Source organism: Tuber melanosporum (genome assembly GCF_000151645.1).
Source record: "Tuber melanosporum whole genome shotgun sequence assembly, scaffold_60, strain Mel28".
NCBI classification, from domain to species: domain Eukaryota; kingdom Fungi; phylum Ascomycota; class Pezizomycetes; order Pezizales; family Tuberaceae; genus Tuber; species Tuber melanosporum.
Genome location: NW_003299107.1, coordinates 124,165 through 147,247, shown reverse-complemented (window position 1 = coordinate 147,247; position 23,083 = coordinate 124,165). Strand labels below are relative to the sequence as shown.

Genomic DNA, 23,083 nt, shown 5'->3' with positions numbered 1-23,083 from the left:
GTACATTGCAGCTCTCAAGAATGATACAATATGAATAGGGCGAATTGGCCTTGCTAACTTGATACAGGGTGTCACAATACGATCCTAGAACATACAACACAGGCTAGTCTGCTAGGGGTGAGGCCTGCGATGGGCAGAGTACCTGTAGCAGAAGAAAAAGAAGTGAAAAAAAATATGAGAATCAAAACGAAGGAAAGGCTTCCCCCAGATCGGGGAAGCAACCACGGACACTCAATACCGTAGTATACTCAAGTGGACTCTCTACCACAGTGCGATGCCCGCATTTCCAAGAAGTGTACCATCCGGCGGTCAAGAGCCGTGCTGTATGGAATACAATACCATCCCACAAAATCCCCCCCCCCGAAAATCCATCCCGCCACAACACAACAACGAAACAACCAAAATGCAATTCCACGTGAAGGAAGCAAAAAAAAAAAAAACACGTAAGCAAGAAGGAGAATAATATGGGAGAACCACACGTTCCGAAAAAACATTGAAAGTACATAATACGCAATCACACCACTAACAAAAAAAAAACCCAGAGACATCCATCCACCACCACCGCCAACAAGACCTTCACCCATCCCCCAGTTTCCAGCAAATCATTCATTGCCATACAAAAAAAAATCCCACAAAGCACACTACAGCGCCAGCGCCTCCTCTACGCGCAAAACGAATATCTCCAATGCAGTAGTAGCGGTCACTGCGAAAGCAGCAGCGGTGGGCAGGTAGTTTTCCGGCCATTAGCGGCGCCGACTTTTTTTAAACCCCCCCCCCCCAAATGAATCAAGTATCATATTCGATTCCGCGCAAAGATGTCGAGCACGAGCTGTGAGCCTATTCCATTCCAGTAACTTGTATTTATCGGTCCGGTGGACTTCTCGAAGGCTCGTGATCGAGATCTTTTACCCACCTTCAGTTTCTCTGAAACTTTTTTTTTTTTCTTCATCTTTTTTTTTTTTTATGATCTTTCCGTGGTTTGTTGTGGGCCCTGGTTTCTGGAGAGTTACTGTTACTGGCCGCGGTCCCTGACTCGTGGGCAGTTTTCTTGCGGGTAAATGATCGGATGAGGTTGTGGCGTCTGGTGATGGTGTGTATATTTTACATAATATCACAATAATTATTATATCATGAATGGGTGGGAGAGTGGTGCGCTGGGGGAAGAAGGAAAAGAAATAGAATTTCCCCAATGCGCGAGTACGTACTGTACTGTACAGTACATGCAAATGCCACTGCCGCCGTCTCCCATCTAGTCAATTCATTCATTCACTCGTGCATCATCCCGCGTATTGCTCCGGAACCCTTCACCCAAGTAACTTTTATAAACCGTGCATAATAAGACATCGCAACTCCGGAAGCCTGATGATATCTATCATGCCAACCCGTACGCCATCAATCCCAGAAACCCAAGACTTATCATTACACCCTGTGCACACCTCAGTTCCCCCAATACTCATCGCCCAGCGTCCAACACTTTAATTGCCTCGTCGTGCTGGCCAAGAATCTTCCTAACATAACTACAACCTAGAAATTAGCCACCGCTCCAAAAAAAAAAAAAAAAAAAAGGTAAAGGATAACATACTCATTCTCCTTCCCCTTAACCCTCTCCCTCCCACGGTTCAACCTCTCAACACCCTTCCGGATACTCTCAACATGCACCTCCAACGGAATCTCCCCTGCGGTCTCCCCCTCGCCCTGTGTGTCGCGGAGCATAGCCGGTTGTGCGACTCTATCTCTAAGGTCCTCTAAATCCGACTGCATCTGTTGCAGCCGTATCAGCGAAGCGGATACGTGCGCCAGGGCTCTACTCCTATAGGTAGCAATGTTGGCGAGCAGACTCCGGTGGGAGGCAAAGTTGGCGAGTTTGCGGCGGTTGCCGCCGAGGAATGACCATAGCTCTGCAAGGACTTCCTGGTGTTTCTCCTGAAGGACTGAGTCCTCGCGCGAGGCCATGTCTTGGATGGTCGAGAGGCGGTTTTCCAGGTCATCTAGGTCGCGCAGGACTAGTTCTGCCTCCAAGATTAGGCGTTGGATCGAGGTGTCCATTGTGGTAGAGGCTTGAAGGAAGGCTTTTAGGATTGAGGATTGGGTCTTTTGCTGGTTGTGCGGGACTAGGATGTGGAGCGGTGCTAGGACGATCCGTGATACTGCGCTGGCGATAGAGGGGGGGGAGTCGGTCGTTGTGGAGGATAGCTGGGCGTTTTCTAATGACCGAATGGCGAATTCATCCATTGCCAGGAGGCTGTCCACGACCCCGTTCACCCTAGAGCCGAAGCGGGTAAGGCCACGGGATGTCTGCTTCGCGGTTTGGACAAAGTCGTCCAGTTTCTCTGATAGCTCGTTCCTATTTACCAGCTTGCTCGCGCGCACGAGCATGCTCAGGTCCCGCACAGCGACTTCAGAGTTCTTGAGGTCCAGGGCCATGCTACTGCCCCCCGCACTGCTCTCGAGAATGTCTTCGAAGCTAGCCTGCAGGTTTATCAGTTTCGGAAAGTCGGTTTGTGGGATACGGTTCCCGTCGTCGCCATTACCAGTGCTAGCGCTGGCGAAGTCGCAGATGGGTACGTTCAGCAACGACGCCCCAGGCAACGCACATATAGGTGATAGTAACTGGTACAAGCTCTGCGCCACAAATTGAAAAGCGTAGCATAGCACCACTACGAAGAGGTATATATAAAAGATATATATGAGCGGTTTCTTCAACAATCCCAGCCCCGTAAACACCACCTCGGAAAGGAATCCCAGCAATGACCCAGCAGTGCGGAAGATATTCTGAGGCGCGTCCCCGAAGTCGCCGAGTTCAAAGCGAGGGGGTGCTGGGGGGTTAGAGGTCGACGGCTCGGAAGCGGGAGCGGGGACGAAGAAAGCGGATGGCACGGGTGGCGCCGGAGCTTCTTGTCTGGGAATGATCGTTCGGCGGCGGGTAGCGCTGGTGGAAATTACCCGACGGCGACGCGGGGGTGTGGCGCGCGGGGTTAAGGAGCGTCGGGTGGCTACAGTGGAGCGGGGGGACGTGTTTGGTGAGCTGTCGCACGGTTCTAGGTGGGACATACTGAGGGTTGGATATGGAGAAGAGGAGGAAGATAATTGCGGAAGAGAGGGGGCAGCTGCTGGACGCCGGGTCATAGAGGGTGGATGTTCTCTAAGGGTAATCGGTGAAACTTTTCGGTCTGATGCTTGTTCGAGTAGGGCAGCAGCGGGGGAATTGCTCGAGGACAAGGCAGCAGTAGTAATCTAGGTCTAGGTCTAGGTCTGGTGTTGTATCATACAAAATAGTATGGTCTAGTGCAAATAACTCGAGTCGAGGGTTCGGTGGTAGAGCGAGAAGACTTCGTAGCGGGAACCGAGCTGGTTTTCTGCCCCGGACCAAAACTGCCTGCCCGCCTAACTTCGCTGGATGTGCATGAATGTTTTGTTGGCAAAACGAGGCTTGCGGTATGACGTTTGCTGGCAGTGGCGTTGGCCTTTGGAAACCCAAGCGTTTCAGCCACTGATACACGCTTCGGTTCCTTTCCCCACACAACTTTGTCAACTTCCTTCCCCCCGCATTTTGATGAAAATTCTGAATCAGGAATCGGGATTGTCAAAAAAGTACCGGTAGGACAACTCCAACATCAAGCATCGTAGAACACAGAGCAGAGCAGAGCAGGGCAGAGCAGGGCAGAGCAGGGCAGAGCAGGGCAGAGCAGAGTGTCAGACCCCAATATTATCATACCGGCATCGAATCCACGGCGAGCGGCCGCCTCGACACTCGTCCCCAGTTGTCATGCAGGCTCACAATTGTTCCGAAGCAGACCTCCTTGTTTAAGCGAACGGATAAACCCCCTCCGTAGCGGACGGATGCCTCAGCGGGACTACAGTAGCCATTTCGTTGACCGTTTGACCAGATACCCGGATACAGAGCGATAGTTTGGGGTCAGAGGGAGGAATATCAGGTTGAAGGTTGTTGGCCGAGGGTTAGTGAAGGGAGTAGGAAGGGGTCTCTAGATAAGCAGTCCAGACTACCAACTTTACGGTGGAGTCATGCTAGACTTAGTAAACCTCAAGTAGTGGAGATACCGGTATTGTACCATAATATTATTAGGTACTTTTACTTGTACGGTGCCGGATTGTTTGCACTGTACTATATCAGTTACCACTCGTACAAGTGCCGAGAGGGTTAATATTGATGAGAGTCTCCATGTTATACAACTTCGCGATTGTACACAGAAATTATAGTCTACCCTGATATCTCGAGTATGATACAATGTTTGAAGGACTTGAAGAGAAAGTAATTGATATTGAGATGGATCTCTCGCCCAAGCTATATTATACCCGGAGATATCGGGAGAACCCTGGAGCAGCGCTTAGAGCCTGATTCACCATTGGGCTCCAGTCCACCAATCAATATCTTTGATCATCCACTGGCATGTCGTCAGAAATCACTACTTCCTGGTAAGAATTCCTGGTAATTATCCCACTGCTTCCACTGTATTTTACTCGCCAATTCGTCCAAGACCACACAACTAGCAACAGCCCAACATTCATACTGTACCGCACTGTACTCGTACAGTGCAGTGCCTGTACAATAGAGTATAATACCTGTATGATACGGCCAAGTATGATACCTGCTTCCCCGTAGTTCACCCAGTTTCTACGATACCTCTACGATACCCCCCACCTCAACCACGAAATTGCACAATATCCCCCCTTCCACCCCCCACCTCATCCCCATTCCCCAACAAATACAGCACTGTACTCGAGTAGTATGATACCACCATCTAAAAACACTGTAGCATTACACTACGAGTACGTCTCCTGCTCTGCTCCCCAACCATCTTAACCCACCATTCCGCACACCAAATATCATATAACCCCCCCGGGTAAAAAAAAAAAAAAACTCATCTTAAATCCACCAATTTCGTGTGAATCCCCCCCGCCCACCGCGGAGGCCGGGAACCGCATCTAATCATAAAAAGCAGACAACAACCACTCGACCGCCGCCGCACGAGCCAAAGGAAGTGGACCGAGCACTATCAAGACGACCAAAAAAAATTGGGCAAGGGGTTATTGTTACTGTATTCGTATGGAGGAGTGTGGGTTCTGGGGTTTGATCTGCAGACCGGGGGGGATATCGAGGTTCATGGTGGTTTTGTTTGTGGTGCAGAGTGGTGCAGAGTGGTGCAGAGTGAGTACCGGTGGATTAGAATACCGGTAGATGTCAAGCGTACCTTTCGATGCGAAGGAGTTGTTCTACCAGGCCGCTGATAGTGCTTGCTTCGGTATGGTGGCGGGGGATGGGGTGCCGGTACCCGTCTGCCCGTGATGCGATGGTGGGGTGTCTGTCGGGGTTTTAGACAAATCATCGGGGGCACGGGGGGTTGAGCAGACGGACCCATGGTGCTGACATATGGACAGGCTAATGACAAGGCTTGGCTACATGGTTCCTTGATCCCACCCGGTCAAAGTGAAAAGAAAAAAAGCCATGAAATCGGGCCCGGAATTGAGGGCCCTAGATGCCAATTTCCGCCATACAGTACAGTACCTTTATACCCTGATCAGGGTATGGTTTTGCAGCCGCGCTCCTTAGATATAACTTTAAACCGGAGTGGTTACAAGATATCTGAGAATTCGCCACTTTATGACCTTCCCAAACGACCGAGTTTAATGGGCACAACAATTGTCAGCGGTTTCATGAACTCTCGATGCGAACGGCAACCCCGAGCAATATACGATAATATCATATCGTACCAAAAAGGGCACGGAAGTCCGATATCTACCGCATCAACCACAAGATCGCTCCCTCAGGACCTCGGTTGTCCCGATCTACGCCCGCCCTCGGATCTCCCGCATGCGCATCATACCATCATCAAAAAACCGTCACAGTACCGGCGTCAGCCGCAACCGCATCGGAACTGATATTGATTTTCGTATTAATAATCCACATTCCCTCCAGCCCGAGCCAAACAGACGGTGGTAAAAAAGCCACCCGGAAAAAGAAGAAAGAAAAAAATCATTTCGACATGTATCAGACTAGAGGAGAGGCCAATTCGGCTCCACGCACCCCCTTTGCCGTTGTCACGTTAGACAGATATGGCACGCTTTGGAGCGATAATGGTGGTGGGTGGTGGGTGAACCTTTCATGGTTGATTTGATACAAGTACCGTATGATAGGTTATCAGTACTTGAGTACTGTACCGACAGATTAGTCGTGGTTGCCGTACCGGTAGTACAAAGTTGGACGGATATGGCATGTTTTGGAGTAATAACGGCGATATGTAGTAACCTTTCACGGTTGGTTTGATATACTTGTAATAGGGTTTCGGTACTTAGAGTACAGATTAGTAGTAGTTGCCGCGCCGGTATGGTAGTAAATATCATAGTTTGTGCTAAATTTATAGAGCACAGGTGTTGGTTAGCGATGAGTTATGACGTTGTCCTACGAGTAGAGTAGGACAGTTGCGGGTTGGCCAGTCTTGATTTCTAAGAGTTCCCCTCTTTCTCACACCCCCTCTGCACTCTCTGCTCCCACTACGAGTAGACGATGCTCGGTCGGTTGGTTGAATGGGTGGATGGCAATAGACTACTCGTAGTGGAAACAAGGCTGATGGCCCTGCCCTTTGCTTGCTTGCTGCCGCCCCGCCCCGGAGATCCTGCCAGCGGTGGTGGTAATAGCCTAACTCTACTCGTAGAGTCACCTCACCACACACACACACATACAGATTGACGACACCTCACTCGAGCAGAGTGCTCGAGCATAATACTGTCTGAAGAGTTATAAAAGCTCAAGTCTGCTCTCGTCCTCGGGGGGTTTTTATTATTATTTATTTTGTTCTAGAACATCAGATTTGGCATCATCAAAAGCTACACAGCACTTTGAAGATCCATACTTACATCAATCCAATACGGTATCATACCTGGATAAAGAAAGCCCCCACACACACGCGTATACGTCCCTCCTCCATTGAAAACACCAAAATGGTCTCCAACAAACGTGTCGTTTTCAACTCAATCCCCAGTGGCTTCCCCGTTGCGGGAAAGGACCTCATCCTCGACACTGTCGAAGTTGATCTCGACAATGTCCCGCAGGGCGGTGTCATCACCAAGAATTTTTATCTCTCCTTCGACCCGTACCAGCGTGGACGTATGCGCGCCCCAGACGTCGTATCATACTCCCCGCCATTTGCCCTCCATCAGGCCATCACGAACGACGGTATTAGTCAGATTGTCAGGAGTGACAACCCGAATTTCAAGGAAGGCGAATTGTGCAGCGGACAGACCGGTACCGAGGAGTACACCGTACACACTGAGAATACGGCGAAGGGATTGAAGAAGATCCACAACCCGTACAATCTCCCCCTGAGCTACTTCACCGGTGTATTGGGAATGCCCGGATTGACTGCTTAGTATGACCTTTACCTTCCCCTACCTTATCTCCCCCCACCTATGAATAATGAGCCCTCACAATTGACAAATAAACCTATGGCGCAGTTCCTCCCTCTACGAGATCGGGAAGCCAAAGAAGGGTGAGACAATCTTCGTCTCGGCAGCCTCGGGCGCCGTGGGGTCCATTGTTGGTCAACTCGCGAAGCGGGAGGGCCTCCGGGTAATCGGCTCGGTTGGCTCAGACGAGAAGGTGGCGTATATCAAGAACGAGCTTAAGTTCGACGCGGCGTTCAATTACAAGACCACCTCGACCGACGATGCACTCGGGAAATACGCGCCGGACGGGATCGACATCTACTACGACAATGTCGGCGGCGAAGCCCTAGACGCCGCACTGGCCCATGGCAACCTAAACGCTAGGTTTGTCGAGTGCGGGATGATCTCGCAGTACAACCTTGCTGACCCCAAGGATGCTTACCCCATCAGAAATATTATGTGGGTTGTTCCGAGACGGTACACTATCAGGGTGAGTTATTCCCTCTTTCCGTATGATATCGCCCTCCTCCCCCCACATCGCAACAAAGTTAGGGTATCATAAAGATGACACCAAAGTACTGTACTGGGATCAAGGAGGGGGGGAAACTTATCTCCTTTGGGAAACGTTTCTAACATTCCTCTTATTACGATTGCAGGGATTCATCGTTGGTGATGCGGACTTTGGTCCAAGATATTATAAGGAGCACCAAGAGAATATTGGCAAATGGCTTGCAAGCAAGGAGCTAATCTACCGGGAATCCGTCAGCGATGGTCTGGACAATGCCATCAATGGCCTACTTGGCCTGTTCCACGGAAGAAACTTTGGCAAAGCGGTGCTAAAGGTACTGTAAACGTCGCCCCCTTCCGTGTCACGAAAAACAAAAGATGAGAAGAAGCTCCGTCTCGCCCAATACATATACTAACCCCGAGTCGCTCTCCCACAGATAGCCGACATTGGTCAATAAAAAAATGGAAAACACTTTCCCCCATTCCATCAGCAGCGATGGAAAATAAAAGCCATCATGCAAGTACTGTAACCGGTACACGTACTCGGTTATTGGTTTTGTTTTATGTTTTGTTTTAAGTATTGCCTTGATACTTGGTTTGTTTTAAGTATCGTTTGATACTTGGTTTTGTTTTATATTTTGTTTTAAGTATCATTTTGATATTTGGTTTTGTTTTATGTTTTGTTTTAAGTATCACTTTGATACTTGGTTTGTTTTAAGTATTGTTTGATACTTGGTTTTGTTTTATGTTTTGTTTTAAGTATCGTTTTGATACTTGGTTTATTTTATGTTTTGTTTTAAGAATCATTTTGATACTTGATTGGGTTTATCAAAGTGTATTGCTTGATACCTTTGATTAGTTTCGTTCATGCTAGATATGAACATATCTGTGTATTTAAAGAGTGCCTGTTTCCATGATGGAAAAGGGAGACTTTGACAGACAGTATTCCAATATATTTGATTGAACAGTTACCTCTTTATTTCACACTACACCTTGGAAGCCTCTTTTAGTTCTCAGCTCTCACCTCTACTCTGATAGTGCAGGCTACCTGCCAACTATCATGCTATTTACCAATAACGTAATTAGCACCTTGTGATCATGTTATAAGTACACTCATTTGGGCGAATTTTATGGCATATCACTCGTTATGATCTTAGATGATGATTTGGGCAGCCCCAAAGCAGCATCCTGAAGCCGTAAACAGACTTCCGGAGCCAGGTTTGACTCTATGACCAGACGTTCAGAATACTCTCAGAAGACATCTTCTTACTAAGTAGAAGAACCTTGCAAATCCCACAAAGGGCAGATTTTCACACATCAAGCCAACTTAAAATATCAGAAGCTAACATGATGCCTCAGACTCAGATACCAGCAAGTTCTCACAAACTCCAATACCCAGCATAAGGCCAACAATTGCATATTTTTCACCAAGTTAGGCACCCCTGCAAAACCCATAAAACTTACATTATTATTCTTACACCAAGCCTGGGTATATTTATGCCAAGTTAAATACCAAAACTTAAGCAAAGTTGTACTAAAACACAAAGTTGCCATAGAATATTTTCACCAAATTAGGCACTCTACAAAACCCATAAAACTTGTATTATTATTTTTACACCAAGCTTGGGCATATTATTGTTGAGCTGGATACAAAAACTCAAGTTAAACTGTATTCTATTTTTACACAAAGCTGCCATAATATTATCCCTTATGCAGTCTAAAACTGTCAAAAATCGTCCCAGGTACACTAAGACAGTCTTGAAAATTGATTCAAGCTTTGTGATTGGCTGAGTGTATTAGGCTCAGTACAAGTGCTGAGTTATTTAAGTCTATAAAGAATCCAGGATTAGATTTTTCTGACCAAGTTTACTTGATTGTTGCCAAATCTAGTCTTAGTGCGTTGTGATGATTTTTGACAGTTTCAGATCACCCAAGGGATACAAAAACCTAAAGTGGGTATGTAGATTTGGTTAATACTAATAGGATTAGCAGGAGTGACTGTTCTGTGGAGAAAATTTCTTTTAATATGCAGGAAACACTATAGTAGCCTTCTTTATTCTTCTTCTCAAACTAAACAACCAACAACACTACAGAAACTGAGAATCAAGTTACTTCCAACCATCTTCACCTGCAGTAACCTAGCTTTAATAACTACAAATTTGCAAATCAAGAGTTAGAACCAACCATTTACGAGGCACAAAACCTGCTTATAAAACCTCACGTAATGTATTATAATTGACTAGTTCTAAATCTTGATTTGTAGAATCGTAATTTCAGAATCTGATTGTTGCGAGACAAACATGCCTTGATAATATTATATGGATATTTTGCCAAGAACCACCAACAACCAAAACAGAGTGATATTTGGTAATGGAGAGGGGATACAAAATAGTGTAGGATTGGGTAAATTATCTGAAAATAAATTATTAACACCCAGTATATGCAACAATGTCAGAAGGTATGAAGTTTAAAGTATGATACTATTACAGGGGTTGGAAGAAGGTCTGTCGAACTCTTGGCATCAAATCACATAGTAAACAATAATTCAATTCTTTAACTAAATACTCCTAAGAGTTTGAGAGACTTACCCACAACTCCCGGTATGGGAGGATGGTTGTGTTGGAGGTTCCTTTTATGGATTTAAGGGAGAGGCGCTCTTCATAATGTTCATGTATAAGAGGGGGCTGGGTATGCAGTTTTTTTCGCATAATATTATTATTTCTTTTCACAAAATACGCACACACATATACGCATGCACACAAACAGAGCGAGAAAATTTTTAGAAATTCTGGTACAGTTAGCAGTGTATTCCTGCACCACACCAAGTTTATTTTTGTTTGTATACACATCATCTTTTTATCTGGTACAATCAGAATTTTTACTCAAAGAACTACTCCACCTCCTCACTCACGATACTCCTTCCTTAGGTGGTGTGGCCAATCACAGTCCTCTATCCTAAGGCTTCATTTCCTCTGAGAGTTTAGGATGCTGGCCAGAAGACCATCCTACTCGCTTATCATGGCCTCTCAACCCATGTCCCCAGCCTTACCGCACCTTCCACACTCCCCCTCTCGACTGGGAGGACCCAGAAGTTCTACCAAGAGCCCAAGGGTCAACTCCCCCAGCCTCTTCCCAATGGGCTCCCTATGAGGGGTAAGCTTTAACTCAATCCTTCCCATGTTTACCACTATTAGGTACTAAGAGAATGTCCCAATGCTTTGATTAACATTGGAAACAGGATCATAGCCTGAGGAAGTACCTTCACTAAGGTCAGACGAGAACTGAGGTGCTCAGACGCATGCTATGTCCTCCTTACAGGAAACATAAAGACACCAACTATAGCGGCCCTCCAACCAGAACTGCCCGGTTTCAGGACTACGCTCCAGAAAATCTTCAGCAACGAAGTTGTAGATGCCACCGACATTGACACTCTAGTCTTTTTAATAGTGGCAGCCTCATCCTACTACCCGTCACAAGAAAGCCCGGTACCAGTATACCAGATACAGCAGGTCCTGGCCTCCTCCTTCCCACTAACCGATGTGACCAAACCCATGGACCAGACCCAAGATATTGGGGTGCCTGAAATACAAAACATGTAGGAGGTGGTAATGTCCTTAGGACACGGGAAGAACATAGACAACACTGGGCTAGAAGATAGCCAATACACCCACAGTTTAGATGAAATAAAGGAAAGTTCAGTGGCTGTTAGGCGGAGACAACTTGATAGACTTCAAGGTTGTCTAGGCCAATTGAGATTCGTTTTTGTAGACTGAGATTGTCTAGAAAGGCTCGAACTTTACTCGTTTCGTTTATGACTACTAGGAGTGAAGTAAAAATAGGTAAAGTAGGGTAGAATTGTAAAAACAAGATTATATTGTTAACGTCTCTTCTCCGTTGCTTGATGATGTCTAAAGCTTGGGAGACACTTCGATATTTATATTCCGTGTCTGAGTATTTACAAACTACATCTACTTATCATACAACTATGTACTTCTTCAATCGTAATTCGTGATGTCGAGTTTTCTTCCAAGGTGCGAAAACCTTTGGACCCTGAAAACCATCACACCCTCTTCGGTAATTACGATATTTCTTCTTAGGAAACGTGTTGTCCCCAGTAGTAATATCCCGATTAGCAGAGTCTTTAGACTTATGGCCTAGTTCTTAAGTCGAACTGAGTTGGCTCCAATTGTCTTCGCCATTGACAAAATGATCAGTTTATCTACAGCTATATCTGCACAGGTGGTTGTCATTACAATCATCGTAGGTCATCTAATTCCGATTCTTTGTAACTCCATACCCAACTAATAGATTTTCTTTGGATGACTTCCTATTAACTCGCAGGAAGCCACTCTACTAGGCTTGTAATTAATCCCTCGGTCGGCAACCCTTGGTTGCTCTCTGGGTAGTAGGTTTCAGTAACCATTATAGAATTAAGAATCACTCCATGGCTACGATGTGTTCTGAAACCTAGTTGCAATACTCCGTGAAGTTCATTGGCTTCTTTGGTAGTGTCTTTTGGAGTTCTAGACTCTTCTGGTGGATGTAAATATATTGGTCTCTAGAAGAGATCCTTTACCATTTGATACCATCTCTTTGTGCGAAATCGTCCCGTTACTTACGGCCCATGCCAAAGGTGTCATGTCTTTGAAGCCAAGTTACGCTCTGAGTAGTTGACGGAATTACTCTGTTCTACTTCCCAGGCCTAGCCGAAGGTCCCCTCTCATATAATCTGCGAATAGGATCCGGTCGGACAGACAGCAACGATGTATATAGTGTTATTCTTATACCTTCAATTCTGTGGTATTATAGTCACAGGACGCAACTGAGATTGATATATATGATGACACGCGGGCCCCGTAAGGGAGCCAGAGGGGAGCGTTGGAGACCAGAGATTCCGATTCTGAGTAGGGTTACCCTACCTAGGGTGGTTCCTAGGTATCGGGTTCTGGTATTCCTAACAGCTGCCCAGAGTGCTCCAAGACAAGTGCAGTTTTCCTACCCCCTGGCCACAGCAAGGGAGATTCCTGGAACCCTCTCTGACAACATGACGGCCGACACAGCCTCATTCCCAGACAAAATAACTGACGCCAAACTCATACTAGTGGAGATGAAAGAGCTGAAACGCAGAGTTATGATAGGCAATATGGTTGGTTCCATCCACTGCGTGGAAAGGAAATTCCAGGAACAACTACAAGTTGTGGAGGTACGTCTTACCACATAGATAAGGGAAAGGAGCAGACAAAATAGCACTAATACCCTCTCCCCTACCACTGCCTCCAGACAACCTGGAGCCCCAAATCCTACCCCAAACCCACTTCCACTAATACGTACTACTGCACTACAACCCCCACTTTAACAGATTTTAAGAAAGTGCAAGCTGAACACACTAGTAGAGGTCATGCTCAGAAGGGTCATGGACTCCAGTGAGCGGTCTATAAATGCCTCTGCAAACCTTTCACAAAGAACAGCCTTCAAGAAAATATGGGCAGAAATAACCTCTACTGGAATTGATGTTAACAGCTTCCGTTTGATTCCAACCAAGAAGAGGCGACAGAAGCCAGCTTCAGGTATCGGGACGGTGGCGTCCCCAGCACCCTCTACCCCACACGCAAGATAAAGGTAGCTCCTTATTCAGTCAGTCGAGAAAGGCTACAAAATAGGAGCAGCAGGCCTATCCCCGGCTAAGATCAGAGATGCGGCTAACTTCGTGTCTAGAGTCAAATTCTCATACGCTGAATTCAACAGAAATAATGACTTGGTACTCACTACTATAGGAGATCTGCTAGCTGAACCAGCCTTAAACAACATAGTAGTGATCACCAAGGCCCTGAATAGAATCGATATCTTCGGTTTCAACATTATCACAAACACTACGTCTATCAACATTGTGATCAACATCGTATTACTCAGTAATGAAGACTGAACTCCCGCGGAATGAGACCTAGACTGGGACCGATGGGAGGGCCTGGAAAGGGAAGTTTCCCAATACAACCCCCAGATTAGACTATTAGACCAACCCAAATTGCTAAGGTCCCCCACAGCACTCAAGGCAGAGGGTAAAGTTAAATTCTCAGCAATTGTTGCCATCGAGGTGAACGACTAAGTCATGGAGGAAACAAGGAAACTTCACTCCAGCATGGCTATATTTGGCATACGATGCATCTTCGGGAAATACGTCAAGAAGGATTTGTCAATGTATTGCGCTAGATACCTGCAATTTGACCATCACATGGTTTACTGCAGATTGGAGGCCATATGCAAGCACTGCGGAGGAAGGACCATATGAAAGATCACAGCTGTGCAGAGGCAAATTGCACTGCTGGCAAAGGAAAGATGTGCTTGCACAGCCAAAGAAGATGTGTTAACTATTAGGAGACCTCGCACCTTGCCGGAGATAGTCACTGCCCAACCAGGACGAGGGCAAGATCCTCCACAGCACTTGATATAGTTGAGAAAACAAAAGTACCAGCAGCACTGGCTGGACCCTCATTGCTCCAATAAATATGGCAACAACTGATATTATTTAACTCAATGTCAGCGAGTTCATGAACATTGTTACCGAGTTACTGAAACTCTCACAAAAACGGAAACCGAAAATAATAGCTATTGCGGAATGCCCACTCGAGAACGAAGACAGGATACAGGTGGAAGGCTTCACATTCTATGCAAGCACAATAGTAAGAAGATACAGCTATGCTATTTATATTCAAGATAAGTACGTACACATATTTGTAGTTGAATGGATAGAACTACAATATATCATACTATAGACCGGGGGCACCAAAATTGCCTTTGGCTACCAGAGGCCGTCCATGAGGAACTTTGACCAAATGGACCAATGGTACACACATGGGGGAAGCAACATCCTGATAGGGGACATGAACACGCATCAACTCTCATGGTCTGAAGAGTACCAAAACACAGCTGGAGTCAAACTGGCTAAATAGATGGAAGACTGAGACATGGTGGTAAGAAACCTCCATGTAATCGCCTACTCACCCAATATGACTAACCCAAAAGAAACTACCTTAGACCTAGTTATCACTGATGAAAAGCATGATATCGATGTGCAAACAATCATCTTGGCAATAGTGAACCACATGGCACTAGCAATTAAAACAGGCTTCACCTGGACCAATGACAGAGAGAGGTTCCTAAGGCACAACAAAGCAGATTGAGACACTATCAGAGCCGAGATTAATCTTATAGATGATTACACAGACCACCCAGCCAATGTATTGAGGAAACTTACATGGATAGCCAGGCGATACACACCCCTTACGAACCTGAAAGACAAGGCTTTCTGGAATAAGGACCTATAACAGTTAAGAAAAGAGGTCCTAAGCATAGTATATCAGGACTCCAAACACCTCAAGCTTAAGGAAAAGAAAAAAACCCTGCGAAAGGCCATTGTCGATGCCAAGTTAAAGGCAAATGAGAGGGCTCTCCAGGAAGCAACAGACTCCAAATACTTTTGAACAGTCAGACCCAGGACCACCAAGCACCCAATACTGGCACTATCAAAGGAGAATGGAGATGTAGGGACTGAACATGGAGATATTGCCTAAGAGATCTACAAGGCCTTATACAGAGGGGAATGGAGACAACTACGATAGATGATAAATGGGAAACTAGAACTGCTGTCAATAAAAACCCTGGATGGAGCCATTAAGCAATCACTAAATAGAGTGACAAGCGGACCAGATAACATTACTACTAGGTTAGTGAAATGTTTCCAGAAGCTACGCAAAAGTTTATTCCTCAAGATGATAAACCGAGCATGGAAAGAAGGAGTCCCAGAAGAATGGAAGGTCAGTACCCTTATACTGATACCCAAACTAAATAAATCAACCTACACCATGGCGAAAAGCTGGAGGCCGATACAACTCCAATCTATACTGGCAAAGACTCTGGAAAGAGCAGCCATCATATGAATAGTCCAGCTTGAAATGCAGGAGGACAACATGTTTGGGGGGAAGAAAGAGATATGGTACGACGGATGACATACAGGTCCTCAATGACATGATGGGCAACGGGGGCAAGACTGGCAGATACATCACCACACTAGACATCTAAAGAGGCTTTGACTATTTACAAATGATGAAGGTCTATGACAAACTGGAGAAGTATTCCAGGCACCTGGGACAATGGGTCTGGCAGTAGGCTACAGATAGAACAACAAGCTACCAGTTCAACAGAAGAACATCCAAACGCTTTTCCACTGATAAGGGCATGCCACAAGAGTCCACCCTATTCCTAATATTGTTTTTGATTAGCATACTAAATACAGCAAGAGTGAAGACAATACCTTCTTAAAAGGCCAAGACTAAAATCCTGATATACATGGATGATATTCTGGTGGCAACAACATAACGGGAGAAGAAGAAAGGAAAAAGAATACACTAGGAAACTATTGAACAGCTGGTAAAAACTGCAGTAGGTGACAGATACAAATTCGTACCCAGTAAGACCAAATCATTATTCATCCAAATACCACCCCAGGATAGGTTCAAAGTTTGACTACAAGACCAAAACATGCCCAACCAAGAACACATACGATAGCTCAGATACTTCCTTACAGTCAAATGGAAATGGGATCACCATATCAGACATTGGATCAACAAAGCCACTAGCTCCAAGCATCGCATACCAGTAGTTACATCCAGATACACCAAAGGGGGATTGAATATATAGACAATCCTATGACTGATTAAAGGATTAGTAATCCTACAGATGATATACGGTATAGAAGTATGGGGCAATAAAAGCCTGTTAAGGGAAGTGCAGACTGCCCTCAATAAGATAATTTGAATGTCATTGAACCTGGAAAAGAAGACACTGGTACTGTCACGAATGTGGCTTGACATGAAAAAGGTTTCACATGACACATGATTATGAGTCACAGGTATGTTATTGTTTCACACATATGACTCATTCGAGTCATATGATTTGTTATGTGTGGGATTTGTGATGCTTTCGCACATGGCTCAAATATGAGTCATGGGATGTGTGACTGGCGAGTATGCTTTGTAAGTGTGCCTTGTAGGTAAGCCTTACACATATGATTTATGTTTCGCACATGACCTCATTATGACGTCATGGATTTTATGCAAATGACTCAGTTGAGTTATATGATTTGCTTATTGTGTTATGATTGGTTATGAGTTTTCGCATATGACCTCACTATGAGGTCATGGGCTTTGAGCATGTGACCACTTTGGTCACATAACTAGTTTGTTATAATTTTGTTTTGTACATGTGACCACTTTGGATCACATGACTATGGGCGGGAAGAATACTATATAAGGAGGCTGACGCAGCCGAGGAGAATAGGTTCTTCACGCTTTGTTCTAAGTATTTTTCCTACTTATTACTTTAACCAATATAAAACACCTTTACGATCTTTATCTTTATTGCAACGTTATCCTTACGCCAAGGAAAGCTCTTCACAAAGAAGAGTTAGAGAAAGCTTACGATAGGCGTTCCCGATAGAAGACAGAGGTCTTGTACTATTGGTAACGTAGGCAGAGGCCTAGTACTATTGTAAGATAAAGAAAGAAGAAGAAAGAGAAGAGAAGTATTGTTCTCCATCACCAAGAACTAATCATCCAAGGAAGGATTGTTAAAGGTACTAGCTTTCCTTGCAGAATTGGGTATCACACCTCTCAACCTTATAATGCAATTCAGGCAAAACCTGCTGGCTTTCCGGGCCCACACTAAGGACCAACACAACACCTTGACTAAGAAATAGATAGTGCAGTATATGGCAGGGGACATCGTCACCACAACCAGCAATTACCAACTGGGCAAGAACGTACTCAAGAGTAGGCTGAGACAGGATTGTATGGAAAAAATCACCAATAAAGAAAACAGGTACCAAGGGAAACTAAGAGAATTGCATAAGCACTTATACTCACTATCAGGTAAGTCTTCAAAAGGCTACTGGGGTTGTGGGCAACAGCAGGTTGGCTCTACCAAGAGATTACCGGAGCTAGAAGGCAGTGCCCATGCGACTGGGACATAATCACCTACAACCACTTGGCAAACTGATGCCGAGTAGTAGCCGCTACAACATTCAAGCTCCAGGATGACAAAAGGCAAGGCAACCTCCTACATCGGATGAATGGCTGACCCTCCAAGTTGCGTAGGAAATCTGAAATGGCAGGAAACGATAATGACACTCAGCAGCTAGACATCACATAGGTAGTCAGAGCACACATCAACATACCCACAAGTCAACCAATACAAAGACCTGACAAAGCACCAATACGCAAACCCTGTAGGATTTGTGGGGTGGTAGTAGTTCAGGACAAACAGCATGAACTGGCGCATGCTAGGACACATGACACAGCTAGGAAAGGCCATTAGGCGGGAATAACGGACAAACTGGAGGAGGTGCCTGGTGGACCAGGGGAGTAATGCTGATCAGATAGTAAGTTCCTAGTGTATACGACCATGGGGCCAGGGGGGCAGGTATGGGTTTCCTTCATCGGAGGAATTTACTTTGTTCATGACTGCGGAGCCCGGGGGCAGGAGCTGGTTTTCTTTGTTTGAAGGATTTACTTTGTTTACAACTACAAGGCCTTATGCAGGAGTAGGTTTCTTTTGTTGGAGGATTTCATAGCGTCCACACCCACGGGGCCTAGTGGCAGGAGTGGGTTTCCTTTGTGACGTGCTAAATTTGTTGAGGGGAAGATGAAGGAGTAAGTAGGAGTTTTTTTTGTGTATGGTTTACAGGAGGGTGTAATAAAGGATTTCCTTGAGGGGGGCCCAGGGCTGGGGGCAGTATCTCATGTTGTACTCCAATTACTTTAATTAGTAGGTGAGGTAGTGGAAGAATAAAAGGTTTACACACACACACACAACCTCCCTTTTTTCAACTTTCGGGGTCAGGTGTTTGGTGCGCTGTTCGAGGGGATCACCCAATCAACGCCCTTGGAGAGCTTCTCACGATGGCTTCAAGTCTTTAACTTCTCCACCCTCGGAAGGTTCACGTTTCGTGCTCTGTGGGCTCGCTTTCCTTTATCTGCCTATTGATACGGCACCGTTTTGACCTTGTTGGTCCTTTTTCCTCCCGTGGCTCTTACTCGTCGGTCGGGTGTCCTTGGTTTCCGGCTAGGATACAGTTGGTCGTATAGGGGAGGCCCTCCTCATATCTCTCATGGAGGGCGCTCATAGCCCGATTCATAGAGGCTACGAGCAGGCTGCGTTGGATCATGACACGCGACAATATGTCTGCCCTCTCTTCTGATGGCTGCAGTAGCCGTCAATACAGCGTACGCTACCCATCTCGCTCTTCTTCTCAGGTCTCTTCCACCAGAGCGCCATCACCTCCGAACTCTGTCAATGCGTTTGCCAATCCCGGGCGCAGATGCTAAGTTGACTGTTCTACCACTATCAGCAGTCAAGCTCCTGCGGATCTTGCCTTAAGCCTCCCCTGGACTATGTCGCAACGTCCGACCTTTACTGAGGATGAGGCTGCTAGAAACGGCTTTGGCGATATGGCTCTGCCTAATGCGCAAGAGGACATTTGATTCCCGCCTCCTGAGGAGCTCCGGAAGACGTTCCGTTCGATACTCGGAAGATTTACGATCCATGAGATGCGGTTTGGTTGTCACTCTAAAAATCCGCCATTGTGACAAGGTTTGTTCCTAACGTCAAAGAAAACTCCTGTTCGAAAAAAGTAGGTACTCCAGGGGGTAGAGTATTGTGGTGCTTCACAGAATAAGAATCACTGGGGTGGATTGCAAAAGCCTTCATGAGCATAGCCAATTCTTCACTAGTGGGATTATAACGGTGCAACTACCAGACACCTTGCCCACCACGGAAGAGCTTGAGGAAATTCTCGCCATCGCCTAGACAGTCACCAATCTCCGGAGCGTGGGCAGTAGCCTCACACTCGGATGAGAAAAAGCTGAATCAATCAGGATTGCTTACAAGCCTATGGCGGGGCGTGGTAGGCGTGTTGCAAAAGTCGGCTTTCTCATCATTGATAGATGACGTGGAGGAGATGGGTGCCTTCCTTCCGGACAGCACCGGGAGTGGCAGACGAATCCCCTTTGGTCTTAGTTTACTCAAAGTATCAAGACCCAAGACCATTCCCACGAGTGCTCATTTTCTTTCTCCTCTCACACGGCTCCGGGCGGGATTGATTGGCTACAAACTCATCTATCTCCTCAAAGCTAATTCCACTCCAGATTCTATGCTTCAGAGGCCGCATCGGGCATCAATTTCGCTGAGGTTGCTGACTCAAACGCTCCCAACCTAATGGGACCGAGTACCGCATTCACCAATCTTTACGCGCACCTTCCTCCCGGCAACAAATTTAAGTTTACAACACTATCCCGTCTGGCCCGCCAAATGGCTACCAGGATTCGCCATTGTATAGGATTGGGTACGGGATAACTTTAGCCACCCTCGAAAAGAAGTCTTCCAGCGCTGCCAGTCTCTCACTGCTGGTAACCACTTCCCTTGCCCAAGAGAAGCCGGCCGATCAGGTTGACCACGCGATCTTTGTTGGAAGCTTTTAGCACCAGAGCTAACCGAACAAACCGAACCGAACAGACCGCTAAAAGGCTTATCAAAAACCCCGGCAAGTCCCGTCTGCGCCGCTCCCCCGCTATCCTTTACTGGATGACGCCCTTAATGTCATGCACGGTTACTTCGGCAAACATATAAATTCGGATGATCGCGATTCCTGACCACTCCACGATGAGTTGCTGAACCTGCATGAATCGAAAGCACGAAATAGGCCAGAGAATCATGCTACATTTCGGGCATGCTTCCGGTCCCTTCTGCCTAGCCTGGCCATTGTGGAGAGGTTATTAAAGTGGTGGGAATACTCGCCCGACCAATACTAGATTCTATGGGGCAAGAAAAGGCTGTTGTTGTGGGTGCTCCGGCTATTGTTCTCATTGTGCTAGCTTATAATGGCGAGGAAGGCCCGATGGGAGAAAAGGCGAAGGGATCGGTAGTATTACGGATAAGATGTTTGAGCTTTTTCTGGAGAAGACTAAGCTGTTATTGCCGAATCGGGGTGCTGGTTTTGGGGCAGATTGGAGCCAGCGGTTTGGTTTTGCGAACGCCGAGGCTGTGCCTTTGGCATTTAGGAAAAGGAAGCCACAGGTTAGTCATGGTTTTCTAAAATTACCAACGATTAGTGCTGACTAGGATGCCGACTAGGGGAGTAGGCATTCCTCGAGAAGATTGATGGCTATGCGGTGCAGAATGCTGCGCGCAAAGAAAGTTATTCTGGGGAGAGTACTACCCTGCCTTAGGCTAAAGGCGCAGGCTGCGATACATGAGAGGGCAAGCCCGAGTTTTCTGATTGAACTAGCGTTCAAGATAGCTGCTATCCTCGGCCATTCCAAGAATTCCTTTCTGCCAGTCGGGAGTACAAGGTTCCCAGTCCCGGGGAAGCGGAGTAAGGAGGGCGATGAAGGGATCAAACCAGCCGATACCCGGGCAGATGAAGACGAATGGCCATCCCTTATGATCGAAGTTGGTGTGTCTCAAACCATGCTATCCCTCCGCGAGAGTGCTTGTTGGTGGTTAGAGAATTCCAAGGAAAGGACTCGAATGGTTATTTAGATCCGAATCAAGAAGGATCCAATGTCGTTGCGATTAGAAAGACGGGAGAGGGTTATCGATACAGACCAGCCATCGACCCGATCCAGGCAGACGACCACACCAAAGTATACCCACCCCCAATGCCGTTATGCTCTTTGACCACCGGGTCCTCCAAGTCCATACTCTAGAAGTCATCCCTGCAAACGCTCAAGTCCTGATATCATATATTGACAATACAGTGCCTCGCGAACGAACCCCCTCGCCTGCACCTACTAGCCCTGAAATCGCCCTGCCAGGCCCACGGACTAGTTTCTCCGTGCCTGGTAGGGGGTCGGAATACCATCGAGCGAACCGGTACTTTGCAATAAATGTTGCACGGGCATTCCTTGTGACTGCAGATGTGGAGGTACTCGAGCAGACAGCCTGGTCTGCACTCAGCTCGGATAAGAGTAAAGCAATGATTTCCAGCTTGGGGCATCTGCACAAGTCGCCTATATGGCCATTACCCCGACAGCCCTTGGCCGCTCTACACCTAGCGCTTGTGCAGGGCAAATATATCCCGCCCAGGAGTTTGGAACGAGATCTACTGCACCATTTACTAGTCTACAGATGCCCAGACCCAGTATCCTACCAGCAGAGGTTTCACCCTATGTGAGTCGTGCCTGGGTTCACCCTTGCAAAACTTGCCCTTACAGATTCTGGGGTAGATTACAGGAAGGTTGTTTGGGGGCTTCTTTGTGGGTGTGCTGCACAGGTGGGGTGGAGTCATGGTGGCGGCGGAGTATTTGCGGGTGTAGTTTCCAGGAAGAGGGAGGAGGTGAGAAGGGATTTGGAGAAGGAGCAGTGGAGGGGATGGGTAGGGGTGATGTTGGAGGATATTAGCCTTGGATCTCATCATCCCGTACAAATCCGTATTTGATACAGGCTATGGTGCGTGTACCGATATCGTCCTAACTAAAGCTGAGTTGTCAGCATGGTCTTTGAGAGTTTTCTGTGGCTATCCCCGGTCATTCAGATTTGAATGGTTATTTCGATCCAAATCAGGAAGAATTCAAAGTCATTGCGTTTAGAAAGATGGGGAAGGATTGTCAATGAAACTGGGCTCACCCTTCGAGATTGAAACTTATGCACACGATTGCACCGTGTGAGGAAGAGAAGCAGCTCCAAGACATAATTCAGCTCTGAGAGAATTTGCATTCAAACTAGCATGAGAAACGACTCAACGCAATCTCTACCACCGCTCCCTGGACCAACTTCCCGGCATCTAGAAGTGTTACAGCCTCACTGCGACTCAAAGCTTACTTTCACTCACTCTTCCAAAATTCAGTACCAGAGTCACCAGCACTTCAGCCCGCAATGTCCAATAGCCAGGGGACTATTGCGTTTCTACAAAGTAAGGTGATATTGTCAGGGATGACTTGAATTCCGAGTATTATCTCTAGCAGCAGCATCTTTTCCGTATTGGCCATTGACAGGGAAAGTATATTAAAGAGGCCACTGCGGAAGCTGATATGTAGAGGTTGGTTAACACTGATGAGACATTGGAGGCTAAATTAGAAGAGGCGAAGTAGGCCTTACTATCTTGTGTAGTTTCTTTATTTCCTTT

At 46.5% G+C, this 23,083-nt stretch overlaps 2 protein-coding genes; one reads left to right on the top strand and one right to left on the bottom strand.

The window, feature by feature from the left end:
- Positions 1–1,080: 1,080 nt before the first annotated feature.
- Positions 1,081–3,946, bottom strand: GSTUM_00009759001 (uncharacterized protein). XM_002840890.2 has 2 exons: positions 1,583–3,946; positions 1,081–1,517 (listed from the first exon to the last, which is right to left on the bottom strand). Exons 1-2 carry the CDS (start codon positions 3,049–3,051, stop codon positions 1,454–1,456), a joined length of 1,533 nt encoding a protein of 510 aa, XP_002840936.1. The 5' UTR covers positions 3,052–3,946; the 3' UTR covers positions 1,081–1,453.
- Positions 3,947–6,957: 3,011 nt separating this feature from the next.
- On the top strand, positions 6,958–8,458 carry GSTUM_00009757001 (uncharacterized protein; the record flags this gene model as incomplete). XM_002840889.2 has 4 exons in its annotated part: positions 6,958–7,385; positions 7,471–7,891; positions 8,058–8,243; positions 8,346–8,458. 4 exons carry the CDS (start codon positions 6,958–6,960, stop codon positions 8,364–8,366), a joined length of 1,056 nt encoding a protein of 351 aa, XP_002840935.1. The 3' UTR covers positions 8,367–8,458.
- Positions 8,459–23,083: the final 14,625 nt, after the last annotated feature.

Coding starts and splice junctions, on each gene's coding strand:
- GSTUM_00009759001 (XM_002840890.2), bottom strand. CDS start 3,051: ATGTCCCACCTAGAACCGTGCGACAGCTCACCAAACACGTCCCCCCGC. Junction 1,518..1,582: donor GTTAAGGGGAAGGAGAATGA/GTATGTTATCCT, acceptor TCTAGGTTGTAG/TTATGTTAGGAAGATTCTTG.